The 15,253-nt window shown below is 48.0% G+C and overlaps 1 protein-coding gene across 1 annotated transcript; it reads left to right on the top strand.

Moving 5' to 3' along the window:
• The first annotated feature begins 180 nt into the window (after positions 1-180).
• On the top strand, positions 181-13,049 carry LOC101234202 (uncharacterized). The gene is given in 11 exon segments (XM_072923755.1): positions 181-391; positions 2,151-2,252; positions 3,545-3,628; positions 3,631-3,663; positions 5,724-5,813; positions 8,085-8,177; positions 8,652-8,711; positions 8,840-8,899; positions 9,449-9,591; positions 10,231-10,340; positions 10,893-13,049. Coding segments are annotated over 11 exon segments (987 nt in total). The 5' UTR covers positions 181-309; the 3' UTR covers positions 11,023-13,049.
• The last annotated feature ends 2,204 nt before the right edge of the window (positions 13,050-15,253 follow it).

The raw sequence follows: 15,253 nt of genomic DNA, 5'->3' as shown, positions 1-15,253 counted from the left end.
GCATTGCTTGTGTGTGGGTGGGTGAAGCTTTGGGAGCTCCAGACACTTCCAATCCAGAATGACTTCCCAACACAGGTGACTTCAGGGAGGCCATCAATGTATATTTCCTCATGTTACTGACATAAAATCCTGTGCCATCAAAAGATGAAGCAGAAATAAACTTCTCTTTTCACTAGAAGTTGATGTGTGACCGGAAGAGTCAAGAACTTCCTCTTGACGGTCAGAGAGGGGAGGGAGCTCTGAGGTGTGCCCAGCCCAGAGTGCCACTGTCAGAACAGCCGAGGGAGGAAAGAAGAGAGTGGAACAAAAATGGCAGAAAATGTCATTAACTCTGACCTGAACTTGCCTGAACCAACCAGACCCAGAGTCCTGACGGTCCCTGATGTCCAAGGTAGGTCCAGTGCTGAGCACTGAGCTTTCTTTGCATTCTCCAGTCTCTCTCCCACACACATCTGTTGAGAGAGGTCCTTGGAGCACCAAAGTCCCAAAGAGCACAAGGGAAACATGAGGGCCAGTGCTGGAAAACTGCAGGTGCAGTGTCCAGATAGGGTTTTTTGTATTTACAAAGGCAAGTTGTTGTAAGATCTACTTTTGGTGAGATATCAGTGTGAGGCAGCGTCTGTGCTGTGATATTAAGAGTAATTTTCTCCGTTTTGGAGAGCATTTCAGAGCTGAACATCCATTGCTCCTGCCCCTGGCCTGTTGTCCCCCAGCAGGCTGAGATTCCTGCAGCAAACTGCTCAGGATGGAGTGGCTGCTGGTGCTGGTGTTCCCAGCAGTCTCCTGCAGAGCTGTTCCTGCTTCCTGAGCACAGCAGCACTCCTGGGGGCTTCTCCTCCTGCTCTGGCTGTCCAAACTGCTTCTTGAATGCACAGGTGGGAAATGGTTTATAGACAGGTTTAGTCTGATTTAGGATTAAGCACTTTACAAAATTCTAACTGAGAATTTATCTTTCTTTAATGAGTTTAAAATTATTGCATATATGTTTGCAATATCTGCCAAGAAATAAGATCCGAAAAATTAGCAGACTTCATAGAGTGTTTCTTTATTGGATTTTTCTTTCCTTTCTTTCTACTTCTCTTTTCACTCTGGCAGAAATTATTTCTTGCCATCCGGGACTTTTCTTTTGCACAAAGTGTGAACCCTCTGCACGTCTTTTTGGATGGGCAGAGTTACTAACCCAGGAAACAGGATTTATCACCTCTAACAACAGAGGAATCCACAGCCCACTGGACACAGAACCACAACTGATGTCAGCTGATTAAAAGGTTCACTTTCATTACAATTTCAAGTTTTTATACCGTTTCAATAACTTTTTTAATATTTCTCTTTTTGTGTCTTTCCTGGGAAATGCCTTCCAACTCTTTCATTATTTCATGCACAAAATATTCCAGATACTCACCTATAGCTTTCAGAAAAGAGCTGGTTTCATGCCTGGATCCCATTCTCTCTTCTTTACTGAGCCCCCTCTCCTTCAGGCAGCTCCCTCTGTCACCCACCCACCCTCTGTGTGTCCTTCTGCAATCCAGGCCTTGGAGGACTCTGCTGCTTTTCAGCTCTCCTCAAACCCATGGCAGGCTGGGATCTGTTCAGTTCCCTGAGCACAGGGGGCCAGAGCCAGTGGGGAAGTGTGGTAAGCTCATTTCTCTCCCTCTCAGGATTTCTCATAGAGGTGCACAGAGAGAAATGAAAGAGAAAACTATTTCTATTTCTACTCTATGTTTTTCTTATGTGGAATATGTTTAGAGAATTGTTTACCTGGAGTGAGTGCTTGATTAGATTCTGGTGAGGATTGTTTGAGCCTGATGGCCAATCCAACCCACCAGGGTCTGGACTCTCAAGAGAGGGTCACAAGTTGTGTTAGAGATAGAGTTAGAGAAAGCTATATGTGGTTTTAGTCTCTTCCTTTTTCTACAGTATATTAATGTATTTTAGCGTAGTTATAATTGAGAAATCATTCACCCTTGCCATTTCTTTTCCATTAGGTTCACCTGCATTTACAATAAGGAAGCACCAGGACATTGAGCCTGGCTCCAGCCTGCAAACCTGGAATGCTGCAGAGTCCCAGTGGGAGCCTGGAAAGGCATCTTGGAATAAAGGTGCTTTATTCCAGCTGTTCCCCAAACCTTTATGTTTCTTCCCCTCTGTAGGTAAAAGCCATGGTTTCAGAACCCGAGCTGCTGCACTGGTTGCTGTCCTGGTTGTGCTCCTCCTCCTCGTGGTCATAGCCCTGTATCTGACACTCACCATGGGTAAGTCCTGCCAGAAATGTCACACTGGCAATTCATTTGTGTCTCTCTGCCACTGACTGATGTCCAGGCCATGACAGCCAAAGCCAGGAGGAATGGAAGTCTGGTGTGAAGGAAAAGGATAGCAGTTTTCACCCAACTATGGCTGTAAGAGGAAATCGGGGGGAAAAAAAAAAAGTTTCAAAAGTTTTAAAATCCAGTAGATAGAAAGCCAAAACCCAATTGAAAACTGACAAGGTTCAAACACTGCAGAATTCATGATACAAATGTTTTGAAGAAGCAAGTCAATATTGGATAATGCCTATCCTTGTTCTGGTTGCAATCCTTGAGAATATTTTGAGATGATATTGTATCATGGCACCCAGGTGTGACACCAAAACTCTTAAAATAATTAGCACTAAAAGCTCCTTTGGGAGAGAGACAGCAAAGTTGCACCTGAAAGGAATTTTTGTTGCCTAACTGAAGTAAAAGCCTTGTGATCAGTGTTTGCATAGATATCACTGAGCTCAAAACAATCTCTGAGCTATTTAGAAAGACACATTAATTCTCTAGAAAGAAAACATTCTCATCTCCACGGAAAAAGGGAATAAAAACCTATTAGAGCCATATTGTACTTCCTTCTAAAGATTTCACGGAATTAGTTTTAATTGTGGGCTGTTTCTCGTTGTCTCTTTCCATATTTTGACAATTGAGTAAGTCTGAAAGGTTTCCACAACCAATCACACTCAATTCCCAGAGTCTCCCATGGACTCAGAGCTACCCATGGTGAAAAAATGCCAAAACATTTCATGTACTTGGTGTAAAGCATAGGCTTGGGTGGGGTAATTGCTTTTTCTTTTTCAAGGCAAAGAGTACAGGGCAGATATCTGATAGTGCTCTGATATGCTACAATGTGCAATGCCAGAGCAAGGGCAAATTCAAAACAAATCATCAACCAAGACAACCTCAGGAGGTGAAATTAGCTGCATTTAATAGAGCAGAAAATCTGGAGTTGATGTTGTTTGTCTCTGATTGCTGTGGTTCCATGTGTGCTGTCCCTCACATCCACCTCTGCTCTGGGAAGGGCTGGAGCAGTTCTGGGTCAGTTCTGGAGTTTGGCCCTTTGGAAGGGAACACCTTGGGGTGTGCTGCAGCCTTGAGGGTTGTTTGCAATGAATGAGCAAAGAGGTAGAGTTGGCATTTTGTGTAGGGTGATGGAGGAGCCAAAGAGGCCCAGCAGGGCTCTGGCAGTGCGTGGCACAGTGGTCATCCATTGCAAGTAACAATTGTGTTCTTATTTCCTGATGCTCCAACAGCAGGCAGCCAACAGGACTCTACAGCACTGACCTCCACCAGCCCAAAGGTCTCAACCCCATTGTCGCCCACCAACCAAGAGAACTCAACAAGGTACCCCCCAGCCATGAAGAGGCACCAGGTAGGCAATCCTCTGTTCTTCCAAAGGGAGCTGCCAGAAGTCTGATGGATTGATGGGGACAGAAAAGGAGCTCTGTCAGGATTTTGTTCAGACGGAAAACAGACAACCCCTCTGCCGTGTCAGGAGTACAAACCTCACCCTGGGGCACTGCCAGGATGAGCTCTGGAGCCCATGGAGGGTTTGTGTTTGCACCTCCTTTGGCAGCAGTGCAGGCTCAGCTCTGCATTCCTGTTGCACAGGGAAGAGCTGCTGCCTCTCTGCTGCCAGAGCAGAGCAGTGTGAGGCAGGGAAGGCACAGGAGGAACAATCCCTCTGCTCCCCAGCCCTGCATGGGGCAAGATGGACAATATGCCTGTGCTGCTTTCCCAAGGCCCCTCCATTGCCAGCCTGTGCAATTCCATGCTGCTCTTCAGGAGCTCCTGGATCCCCAACCAAAGTGTCTCCTGCAGGCCCTGTCTCCCTGAATGCCATCCCCTCTGCAGCTCCTCCTGTCTGCTCCTCCCGCTGCCCTGCCTGCCGTGCACACAAATGTTGGTGCTGTCAGTAGCACCTCAGCTGCCCAGTTCTGCATCAGGCAAACCAGACTTTGGCAATCTGAGAGCTGCTCTTGTGCCCTGAGCATTTCTCTGTATGCCCTGAGCAAAGATGGGAAAGGCTGGATCATGTTTGCTGTGCTGCTCCCAGTCTGGCTCCTGCCTGGTGATTCTGGGCTGCCATCAGCTCCAGAGGCTGTGGGGGATCCCTGGAGCTCTGGTGACAATTCTCAGCAGGAGCACACAGGCATTTCTGGGCTGGAATTGCCTCTCTCATCTCTCTGATATCGTGGCATCCTTTTGCCATCTCTGTTATAATTTGCTATTTATTCTTTGACACTGGATCCTATGCATTGTTCATAAAGTACTGACATTAATTCCATAAGCCAGCAGAACCCACTGAAACTGATAGAAAACCTTATCTCTGTGTGGAGATAGAACCAAGGGGGCTCAGTGCTGGATAGCAGGATGGTTTTGAGTGTTTCAGAAGTATGGAACATTCTAGGTCTTATTTAGTGCCCACATCATTAAACTTTACCCTTGTCCATGTGCATTCTTCCCTGCTGGTTTGCATTTATTTCATAACTGTGTCAAACCTCCTCATTGAGCATGATCTGCAGTTCTCAGGCTTCCACATTTTAACCATTCTCCTCATTTGTGAATGTGGAGTCACCATCCCAGAGATATTCAAAGCCTGCCTGTGCATGGTCCTGGACATCCTGCTCTGACCGACACCTGAGCAGGGGAGTTGGAATTGGGGATGTGAAAAGGTCAATTCAAACCTCAATCACTCTGCCAGTGTGTGCACAGAACAGCAGGGCTGATGTTCCCAGAGATCCTCTAGAACTTTCTTCTTTATTTTCTTTTTGTGAATTCACATCAGGTCTGTTACCTCCTAGGGCCCAGGTGGAAAGAGAGTTCTAAGATTGGGGTTAAAAAACAGCATTAGCATTACCTCCCAGCAGGTATCCCCTGGGATTTGTTAGTACATCCAAGCTGTATTTAGGCCATCCATTTTACAGTCCTTGTGGCTCCTCACAAGGGACTGCCTTGAACTGACAGATCTGCCCAGTTCTTCCTCAGTCAGTCCTGACTCAAGGGATTAATTCATCTTCTCTACCATGACCTTCTCTGCTGAATATTTCCTGCAGAGCCAACCATCCTGCCTGGCTCCCCTTCTCTCAGAGCAGCCCTTTTTAGCTCCTCTTTACTGAGCCCCTCTCCTTCAGGCAGCTCCCTCTGTCACCCACCCACCCTCTGTGTGTCCTTCTGCAATCCAGGCCTTGGAGGACTCTGCTGCTTTTCAGCTCTCCTCAAACCCATGGCAGGCTGGGATCTGTTCAGTTCCCTGAGCACAGGGGGCCAGAGCCAGTGGGGAAGCACCAGGACATTGAGCCTGGCTCCAGCCTCAAACCTGGAATGCTGCAGAGTCCCAGTGGGAGCCTGAAAAGGCATCTTGGACTGCGGGGGAAAGGGGCTTTATTCCAGCTGTTCCCATCATCTTTGCTTTTTGCTGTCTCCCTCTAGGAAGAAGTTGCTGTTCCACAACACGAGTTGCTGTCCTGGTTACTGAGATAATCCTGCTGCTGCTCATTGTTGTGTGTCAGATACTCCCATGTAAGTGCTAATAATGTAATAACAGCAATTAATTTGTGACTCTCTCCCACTGACTGAGGTCCAGGCCGTGACATCCAAGGCCAGGAGGAACAGAAGTCTGGTGTGAAGGTAAAGGACAGCAGTTTTTATTCAGGCATGGCTGTAAGAGTAAATGTGTAAGAGAATCGAGTGGTTTGAAAGTTTAAAATTCCAAAAGAAAAAAAAAAACAAATCTCCATTGAAAACTGACAATGTTCAAACACTGAGGAATTTATTATACAATTGCATTCAGGAATCAAAAAATCAGATAATGGCTATTGGTCTTTTAATTGGGATATGTGAGAATATTTCAAGGTGAAGGTAATTTATTACGACATCAACATGTGACACCAAAAATATTAAAAGAATTAAGAATAAAAGCTCATTTGAAAAAGACAGCCAAGTTTCAAAGTTACATCTTAAAGGGAGCTGTTTTCACCTTATTCAAATAAAACTGTTGTGCTCAATCTCTATATGCATACCCAATTTATAACAATATTTTAGATAAAGAAAATTTATAACAATATTTTAGATAAAGAAAACATTATCTCCATCCCAAAAACATCAGAGCCATGTGGTACTACTTCTTTTGAAAGTTTTCAAGGAATCATTTTTAAATTTCATATAGTTCTGCTCATTACTTTCCACAGTTGAGCAAACTTGAGACACTTCCACATTCAATCACAGATTCTGACTAAATAATGCAAATTAAGTTTAGAAACTCAGTGATACCAAGGGCCTCACACCAAAATCTCTGCATAAAGCACTTCTGATACCAAATGACACAAAGAATCTTGGGAGACCAAGAAAATGTTCTCAGTGCAGCTTCACTTGCAGAGAATAGCAATCAGTTCCCTGGGTCTGGGAGACAGGTTTGGAGCATGAAAAAGCCTATTTCTTATTGAATTAATTTTTATAAGTCTGAAATGTTTCATTACTGGAAAACTCAGTATAATTAATGTCCTTAAATTTCATCAGATAGGATGCAAATGCAATGTGCTGGCATCAGGGATCCCGGAGGACCCTGCTGGGTCACAAGGCAGGGCTCTTTAAATACCATCCAGCTCTGATGGGTGGTACCCCTTACTCACAGCCAGACAAAATTCTGACTGCCAGAGTCACCTCAATGGCACAGTTTGGCAGTTTTCTGGTAAATTCAGTCTTCCCAAGTCACTGTTCTTTGGGATGGAACCTGCTCTCCTGGGCCTGGGTGACACCCTGCTTGCCCGTGGGAAGTGGGAAATGAATTCCCTGTTTTGCTTTGCTTGCATGCACTGTTTCTCTTCTTCTATTCAACCATCCTCATCCCAGCCCAGGAGTTTTCCCACTTGTCCCCATCTCCCTTCTCCTCTCTGCCAATGGTACCTTGCAGGGGTTCTTCTCTGTTGATGCTTGGGACAGAAAATGCAAAACGTGGAGCATCATCTGGATGGAGTGGAATCTTTTACCCTTCCCATCTCCCTTCTCCTCTCTGCCATGGAGAGGAATGGAGGCAGTGGCTTCATGGGGATTTTTGCCAGCTGGTGTCCAATGGCAAGAGGCCCAGAGCTGCCCCTAGGGCTCCAGGAGATCCCATACAACGCTGAGCACAGCAGGATGATCCCCTCTCCCAGGGGCTGCTGAGGCTGTGCTTGATGTCCCCAGGACAGGCTTTGCCCTCTGGGCTGCCAGGGCAGGGCTGGTTCCCCCTGAGGCTGGGGCTGTCCAGCACATCAGCCTGGGCATGGGGCTGCTCCTGCCACATTCCATCTGCCCTCAGCACCAAAGCCAAAGAAATCTGGCATCTTCAACTGGGAATTGCTGTGAGAGATAGGATGTGTCCTCCCACAATTACTGCCAGCACCATGGCCACAGAGCTGCCACCTCCTGCTCTAGGAAAGCATTAATCCCGCAGGAATGGCAAACCTGGAAAGCCAAGGGCTCGTCTGATTTAGGCTGAACTATTCCAGCTGAAATGTTCTCATATTAAGAACCTTCTGCAATTCCTGAAACAGGCTGGACCAATCTCCCTTCCTGAATGATGGCTCTCCACCTTTTCACATCTCCTCAAACCACAGCAGGCTGGGATCTGTTCCCTGAGCACGGGGGTCAAGGGCCAGTGGGGAAACAGCAGGACATTGAGCCTGGCTCCAACCTGCAGCTCTGGAAGGCCCCTGAGTCCCAGTGGGAGCCTGAAAAGGGCACCTTGGAATGCAGGGGAAAGGGGCTTTTGTTCAGATGCTCCCCACATGGTTATTGTCTGTCCCTCTGTAGGTAAAAGCCGTTGTTCCAGAACACAAGCTGCTGTCCTGGTTGCTGTCCTGGTTCCGATTGTGGTGGCCCTCGCGCTGTCTTGGGCACTCCCACGTAAGTCCTGCTGGAAATGTCACACTGGCAATTATTTGTGTCTCTCTGCCACTGACTGATGTCCAGGCCATGACAGCCAAAGCCAGGAGGAGCAGAAGTCTGGTGCAAAGGCTAAGGACAGCAGTTTTTAGCCACCCATGGCTGCAGGAGGAAATCTGTAAAAAAAAAAACAAAAACTGTTGCATTATGAGTTTATGCTAAGTCTTAGTTTTGTATGAATTTTCCAATAGGTCTTGTTATTAACAAATCCAATGTTATTAAGATACAACATGTTTAAATGAAGTAAAGTGTTGCCCTTTACTCAGTGGAACCTCACCTGACCATTTAATGATGTTTTTAGTACTCTCATGAGCAAAGAGGCAGAGTTTGCATTCTGTGTTGGGTGAAGGGGGCTCAGTGAGGTCCAGCAGAGCTCTGACAGTGTGTGGCACAGTGATCATTCCTTGCAAGCAGAAATTGTGTTCTTATTTCCAGATGCTCCAACTGCAGGCAGCCAAGAGGACTCAACAAGAACCATCCCTGCAGAGGCACTAGGTGGGGAATCCTCTGTCATTCCAGAGGGAGTTTCCAGAAGCCTGTCCAGAAGCCAGTCCAGCAGAGCTCTGACAGTGTGTGGCACAGTGGTCATTCCTTGCAAGAAGAAATGTTGTTTTTATTTCCAGATGGTCCAACTGCAGGCAGCCAAGAGGACTCAACAAGAACCATCCCTGCAGAGGCACTAGGTGGGTAATCCTCTGTCATTCCACAGGGAGTTTCCAGATGCCTGTGGCATTGACTGTGAAGGGGACAGGGGAAGCTGTGGGACTGGGTTTTGTTCAGAAGGGACACAAAGAAAGAACACCCCTCCCATCTCAGGAATACAGACCTTATCCTGGACACTCCCAGGATGACCTCTGGAAGGCACTGGAGGTACAATCCCCCTGGAAGCACAGCACTGCTGGGAGCAGGATGGACAATAGGCTTCAACTGCGTTTCCAAGGCCCTCCATTACCAGCCTTTCCACTCAGTGCAATCCCCTGTGGCTGTTTAGGATCTGCTGGGCAAAGATGGGAAAGGCTGGATCATGTTTGCTGTGCTGCTCCCTGCCTGGTGATTCTGGGCTGCTGTCAGCTCCAGAGGCTGTGGGAGTCCCTGGTGCTCTGGTGACAATTCCCAGCAGGAGCACACAGGCATTTCTGGGGCTGGAATTGCCTCTCTCACCTCTCTGTTATCATGGCATCCTTTGATCAGCATGAATATGGATTTTCCACCCCTCTTCTTCCCTTCTGCAGGCTGCCCCGCAGCATGGAAGAAACATGGGAGAAGTTGCTACTTCTTTTCTCCAGAGATGAAACCAAAGAGCTGGGAAGCCTCTCGTGCAGAATGCACTGCCATGGGCTCAGACCTGGTGGTCATTGAGAGCAGGGAAGAGCTGGTGAGATCCAACTCCTGGGGCAGCTGCTCGGGGGGCTGGAGCTGCCTGGCCAAGGGCTGAGCAGTGACACTTGTGCCAGCTCCTGTCACATGTCCTTGGGCTCTGGACCTGCTGCCAGCCATGGACACGCCAGCCCTGGCAGTGGGAGCAAAGCCCTGCACAAGGAGAGGCCTCCTGGGGCTTGGAGTCCTTCTGTGCCCAGGCCTGATCCCATGGCAAGGAGCAAACTCCCTGCCCAGCTGGCTGGGCTTTTGCAGGGGTTTAGTACACAGGCCAGGGAGGTTGAACAGACACTTCATTGTGAGAGCCATGGCTGTGACAAAACCTGAGAAGGCTTTGCCACCCCCATCAGAAGGGAAAAGTGTCCCCAGGTATCAAGTCACACCTGTCTGACTGCAATGTACAGCTGTAATGGCACCTCAGGTGTGTTATTACATTTATGACAGTCATAAGGGGCCTTCAAAAGGGCGATGACCTTCAATAGAAATGGAGAAATTCATCCTCTGGAGCTGTGGGCAGAGGTGCTGTGGCTGGGTGCACACTGCACTCTCTGTGCTGCCTGTGCAGCACTGAGCCCTCTGTGCCTCTGGTGAAGAAAATGTCATTTTCAGGAATCCCCATTGTTGGCTTCCTTTCCAGAGATACCTTCTCTTACAATCAAGACATAACTACTACTTACTTGGTCTCAGACGCTCTCTAGAGGAGCAGAAGTGGAAGTGGATCAACAATGTGGAACTCGACCCAAACATGTGAGCTCATTCCAGCAAGTCCCTGCCATGCAATGTCTGGGAAGAGGAAAATCCCAAAGGCAGAGCAAAGAGCAGAGAGCCCAAGGCAGATCAGGGACTGTGGTTTGGGGGAAGGGGATTCCTTGAGATGCAGGTGCTTCAGCACATGCCTGTGCCAAGGAAAGGGAACCTTTCAGGGCCAGGGAGCACGGGGCTGTCCTGGAAGGATGGCAGGAGGGGACACAGCTGTAGCTCTGCTGGGGAAGGAAGGATCTGTCTGGATGCAGTTCCTGGGGAAAGGAAGGAGACAGGAGGCAGGGACAAGAGAGAGGGTGATGTCAGCACCATTGGCTGCAGGGGACCAAAGCAGGGGAATGTTTCTGGATGGGAAAGCATTGCCCAGAAACTTTTGTGGAGATGTGGGGAAAAAAATGGGGAATGGGAGGGGGATTCCAACAAGGCAGTTCCTGGTGCCAGTGGCACAAACACAGCTTAGCAGCCAGGCCAGATGCCACTCTGCCTTTAACTGCATGTCAGAAATGTCATCAAATTTGTCTTTTTTCCCCTGATCAGGTTCCGTCTAAATGGACGTTACCGTGACTATCACTGCACGGCCATTGGATTTGGTGAAGTACATACTGCATCTTGTGATGGATCCCAAACAATACAAAATATGTGTGAAAAATCTGCAACAATCCCATAAAGGCATCAGAAGGAGAGCTAAAAACAAGAGGTGCAGGCTGATCTGTTATGCCCAGCTTCGTGTAGGACCCGTGGGTGGGATGTGTCTCATTTCTCTTTAGCTGCCCAATCTCTGCTCCCGGGCTCTCCTGCAGCCTCTCTCCAGACTGGTGGCCCTGCTCAGCCCAGCCTTTCCCTGATGGTGTCTGAGGCTGGAGGGATCCCCTCTGCAAGAGCTGGCACTGGCACACAGGAGGAGTCTGGCACTGTCTCATGCCAGAGGTGGCACTTCCAGGCAGGCACTGCCAGGGGAGAGGAGTCCAGCCTGGGGACAGGGGTGATCCCAGCCTGATCCTGACTCTGCAAGTCACATCCATCCACAGCCCTGTGTTCCCAGCCCTGCCTGGGCCCAAGGAGACCCTTCCCCACCTGGCCACAGCCTGGCCTTGCCTGCAGCCACAAGGGAAGGGCAGCACAGATTTCTGGTTGGGATCCTGTAGGGAAAGGCAACCCCACTCCTTGCCAGGATGGACAGGATAAAGTCAGGTGGGGTTGTGGATAAATATTCCCCTGTCCCAGACTGTTCAAGGGCACCCGGGATCCCAGAGCTTGTGGGGGAATGGGAATCAGCCCAAGGGAAAGGATCCTATAACAGCACAGCTCTGAACATAAAATCAGCCCAATCCTGTGTGGGGAAGGGAAGGAATGTCAGATTTATGATCTGCTGGGGAAGGGCACTGAATAGAGACCAGCAAGGCCTAGAGAACAGAGTCCCAAGAGAAGCTGATCTGGACAGAAATCAGAACAATGAAACCCACAGTGACCTCTGAGGGAGCTGGTGAGAAGTGTGAGAGTGACCCACCTGGAATGGCAACAGGGTGCTCTGCCCTCTTTTCCTTGGAGATTGATCACATGAGGAAATGATGCCTGAGGGCTTTTCCTGTTCAGAAAATTCAATCCAACAGCAGAAACAGGTGACACCAGGAAAACAGAGCTGTTATCAGTAAACATGGAATGTTACCAAAGCTCTGCCTGTCTTCTTCACTGGCTCTTGGGACCTTGGGCCTTGTGTGACTCCAAGAATTATCCTTCGAATTATCCTTCTTGTTGCGTTCTTTCAGGCAGAATCATTCCTCCTTTATTTGTGCCTTTCATGGCTCTCTCCTTCATCTGCAGGATGGAGAAAGCTCTGTGAAGCCCTTGAGGAATCCAAGGCCTGGTTTTACCTCTTGGAAAAAGAATTGCTCAGTCAAAAAATCTGTACACAGCATGTTGTGGCCATCGGAAGAGAAAACAGAATCCTACAAGAAAAAATTATCTTTTTAAATTGAAAGCACATTTTGATGTCCCTCACACTCACCATCCTCCTCACTAACTGCTCACATCAAGATGCTTTGGGAAACGTATTTGCAGTTCTTTCCCTGACTTTCAATCCCCAAAGAACAGTGTAAGAACATGGAGCTGTAGCAGAACAATCCCGGTGTCAGAACCCAGGATCTTATTTCAGAAGGAAGCTGAGCTGGAGGGGCTCTTAGCTTGCACTCACTTTAATGGAGAGGGTGGGAGAGCATTCCGTGTTGTGTTATAGATTTCTGCCCTTCTATTTTCATATTCCAGCTGCTGTGACCCCTTGGATCAAGTGGGCTCTCCTGAAGGCAGTACCAGTGTCTAGTGTACTAGATTGCAAGGCAATGTGTGTATTCTCTTTGCCATCTGTTAGAGGTGGGAAAGTTATCTTCTGTTGGCAGTTTTCTTTATCCTTTCCACAAACCCATCTTCCCTCTGGGAAATATCTTCTGTTAATGAGCTATTGAATGTCACTGCATGACTGATAAAAGTTACAGCATCCCATTGTGAGATGCTCTGCCAGAATCACACCTGACACTCCAGGAGGACTGCAGCCACCATTCCAATTGGACTGCTGCCAACACCCTGATCAACAGGGTATCAGGTCATATTCTGAGTCTGTCAGTGTTGTTTTGTATTACTGCATTGTTTATTTTATTTTTTATTTTCTTCCCAAATAAAGAACTGTTATTCCTGCTCCTACATCTTTGCCTGAGAGCCCCCCTTAACTTCAAATTTCTAACGGTTCAGAGGGAGGGGGTTTACAGTTTCCAGTTCAGGGGAGGCTCCTGCCTTCCTTAGCATACACCTGTCTTTCCAAACCAAGATAACCAGGGAAAAGCCTCTTCCCTGGGAGCCACTGGCCCTCAGCTGGAGCCTTCAGCAGGCAGCAGAGGCAGCAGCTGTGCACCAGAGGGGTGGAAAGGGAAAACCACCCTGGGGCCACTGTGGAACTGCACAAACCCCATCAAACCCAGAATGCCACAGGAAGTCTCAGGACTCAGGAGCAGCTACAGCTTGCAAGGAAATCCCTACCAAGGGCAGAAGTTTGACTGAAAGTGCTTTGTTTCCTCTGCCTCTGTGTGGTTCTTGTTCACAATTCTCTGATCTTGTGAGCTAAGTTTTACAGTAAACTTCCACTTTACAGCTTGTGATTCTTGGATTAGCTCTGGCATCCCTACTGCAAGGGAAGAGTGAAACGTTTCTCGCTGCTTCTGTGCTCAGTGCCTCAGAGAATGCCAGGCTGGTTTAATTCTTGCTGCAGCTGTGGGCAATGGCTGACACTCTCTGGGACAGGCCAGGCTGGCAGCACCAGCCCCAGAGAGGCACATCCTGGACACAGGACTGGCTCCATTAGTGTCCTTTATCAAGGAGAACCTGTGACAGGGAGACCACCGAGAGCTGATCCTCAGGGCTCATCCTATTTACATGGACCTGTATCCCAACTGTGTCTCAAGCCAGGTGTGGTATTTAGGATACACTTGGTGGAAAAAATGATCTGAATATCTTGGCAAAAATCACAACTGAAGGATTTTGATTTTATTGTAGGAGAAAACAGTGAATCAAGACAAGGTTCTTAAAAGAAACCACTCCAAACCATTAAAAACCCAGAAGTTGTTGCATAGAAGCAACTAAGCAGAGACAAACATGAACAGCCATTTCAGAGACGAGTGATAATTTATGTAAACAAAAGAAGTTCATGCAGTATTGCACATGCAAACAATTTTATCTGGTTCTAAATGACAAATGTACCAACGCAAGAAATGGATCTCACTGCCAAATGGGCAGGTCAGGAGGATGCACTGCCAATGCAAATTTGCTGTCAGAACAGCAAGCAGGGTTCAGGAGACACAAAGATCACCTTAAAAGTAGCAATGACAGTGTTACAGAGCTTGCAGTAATCACAGGTAAATGTAGGTGAACCCAGTGGGAAGAAATGATTATGTCTGACTCCAGTTCAGAAGGCTGAATGATTTCTTTATTATAACTATACTATAACAGATTAATATACTATTTAAAGGAGATACTAAAACTACATACTTACTTTTCTAAGTAGCATATCTAACTCACAACTCGTGACCCTCTCTCGAGAGTCCAGCCCCAGGTGGGTTGGATTGGCCATCAGGCTCAAACAATCTTCACCTGAATCCAATCAAGCAATCACCCCAGGTAAACAATTCTTCAAACACATTCCACATGGGAAAAACAAGGAGCAGAAATAGCAATTGTTTTCTCTTTCATTTCTCTCTGTGCTCCTCTTTGAAAAAATCCTGTGAGAGACAAGAATGGTATCTTTTTTTAGCACATGCTGGACTTTCTGGAACCATTTTGGGTTTGTGGCTGCAAAGGCTTCAAATGGTGAGTGACTTTTCAAGGTGCTGAGTGTGCTGTTTGCTCTGTGGTGAGTCATGATTTATATATAAAGAAATTTTATTCTTTCTTGGGAAGTGGCTTATGGGAATCTCATGGGGTTTAACAGGACCAAGTGTTGGTCCTGCACCTGGGTCAGAACAGCCCCAGGAATCAATCCAGGCTGGGGATGAGCAGAGGGAGCAGCCCTGGCAGAAGGACTTGGGGGTGCTGTGGGTCAGAGCTGGCCCTGCCCCAACCCAGAGCCCCCCTGTGCTGGGCTGCACCCAGAGCCCCAGAGCAGCAGGGCAGGGGGGATTCTGCCCCTCTGCCCCGCTCTGCTGAGACCCCCCTGCAGGGCTGCATCCAGCCCTGGGATCCCAGCACAGCAAGGACAGGGAGCTGCTGGAGCCAGGCCAGAGCAGGGACACCAAGGGGAGCAGAGGGATGGAGCAGCTCTGCTGGGAGGAAAGGCTGAGGGAACTGGGATTGTTCAGCCTGGAGAGGAGAAGGCTTTGGGGTGACCTCATTGTGGCCTTGCAGTGCCTGAAGGGAGC

This window comes from Taeniopygia guttata, chromosome 1A, assembly GCF_048771995.1.
Source record: "Taeniopygia guttata chromosome 1A, bTaeGut7.mat, whole genome shotgun sequence".
NCBI classification, from domain to species: Eukaryota; Metazoa; Chordata; class Aves; order Passeriformes; family Estrildidae; genus Taeniopygia; species Taeniopygia guttata.
Note: the sequence above shows the minus strand (reverse complement) of the source record. Positions and strands in the feature narration are given on the sequence as shown.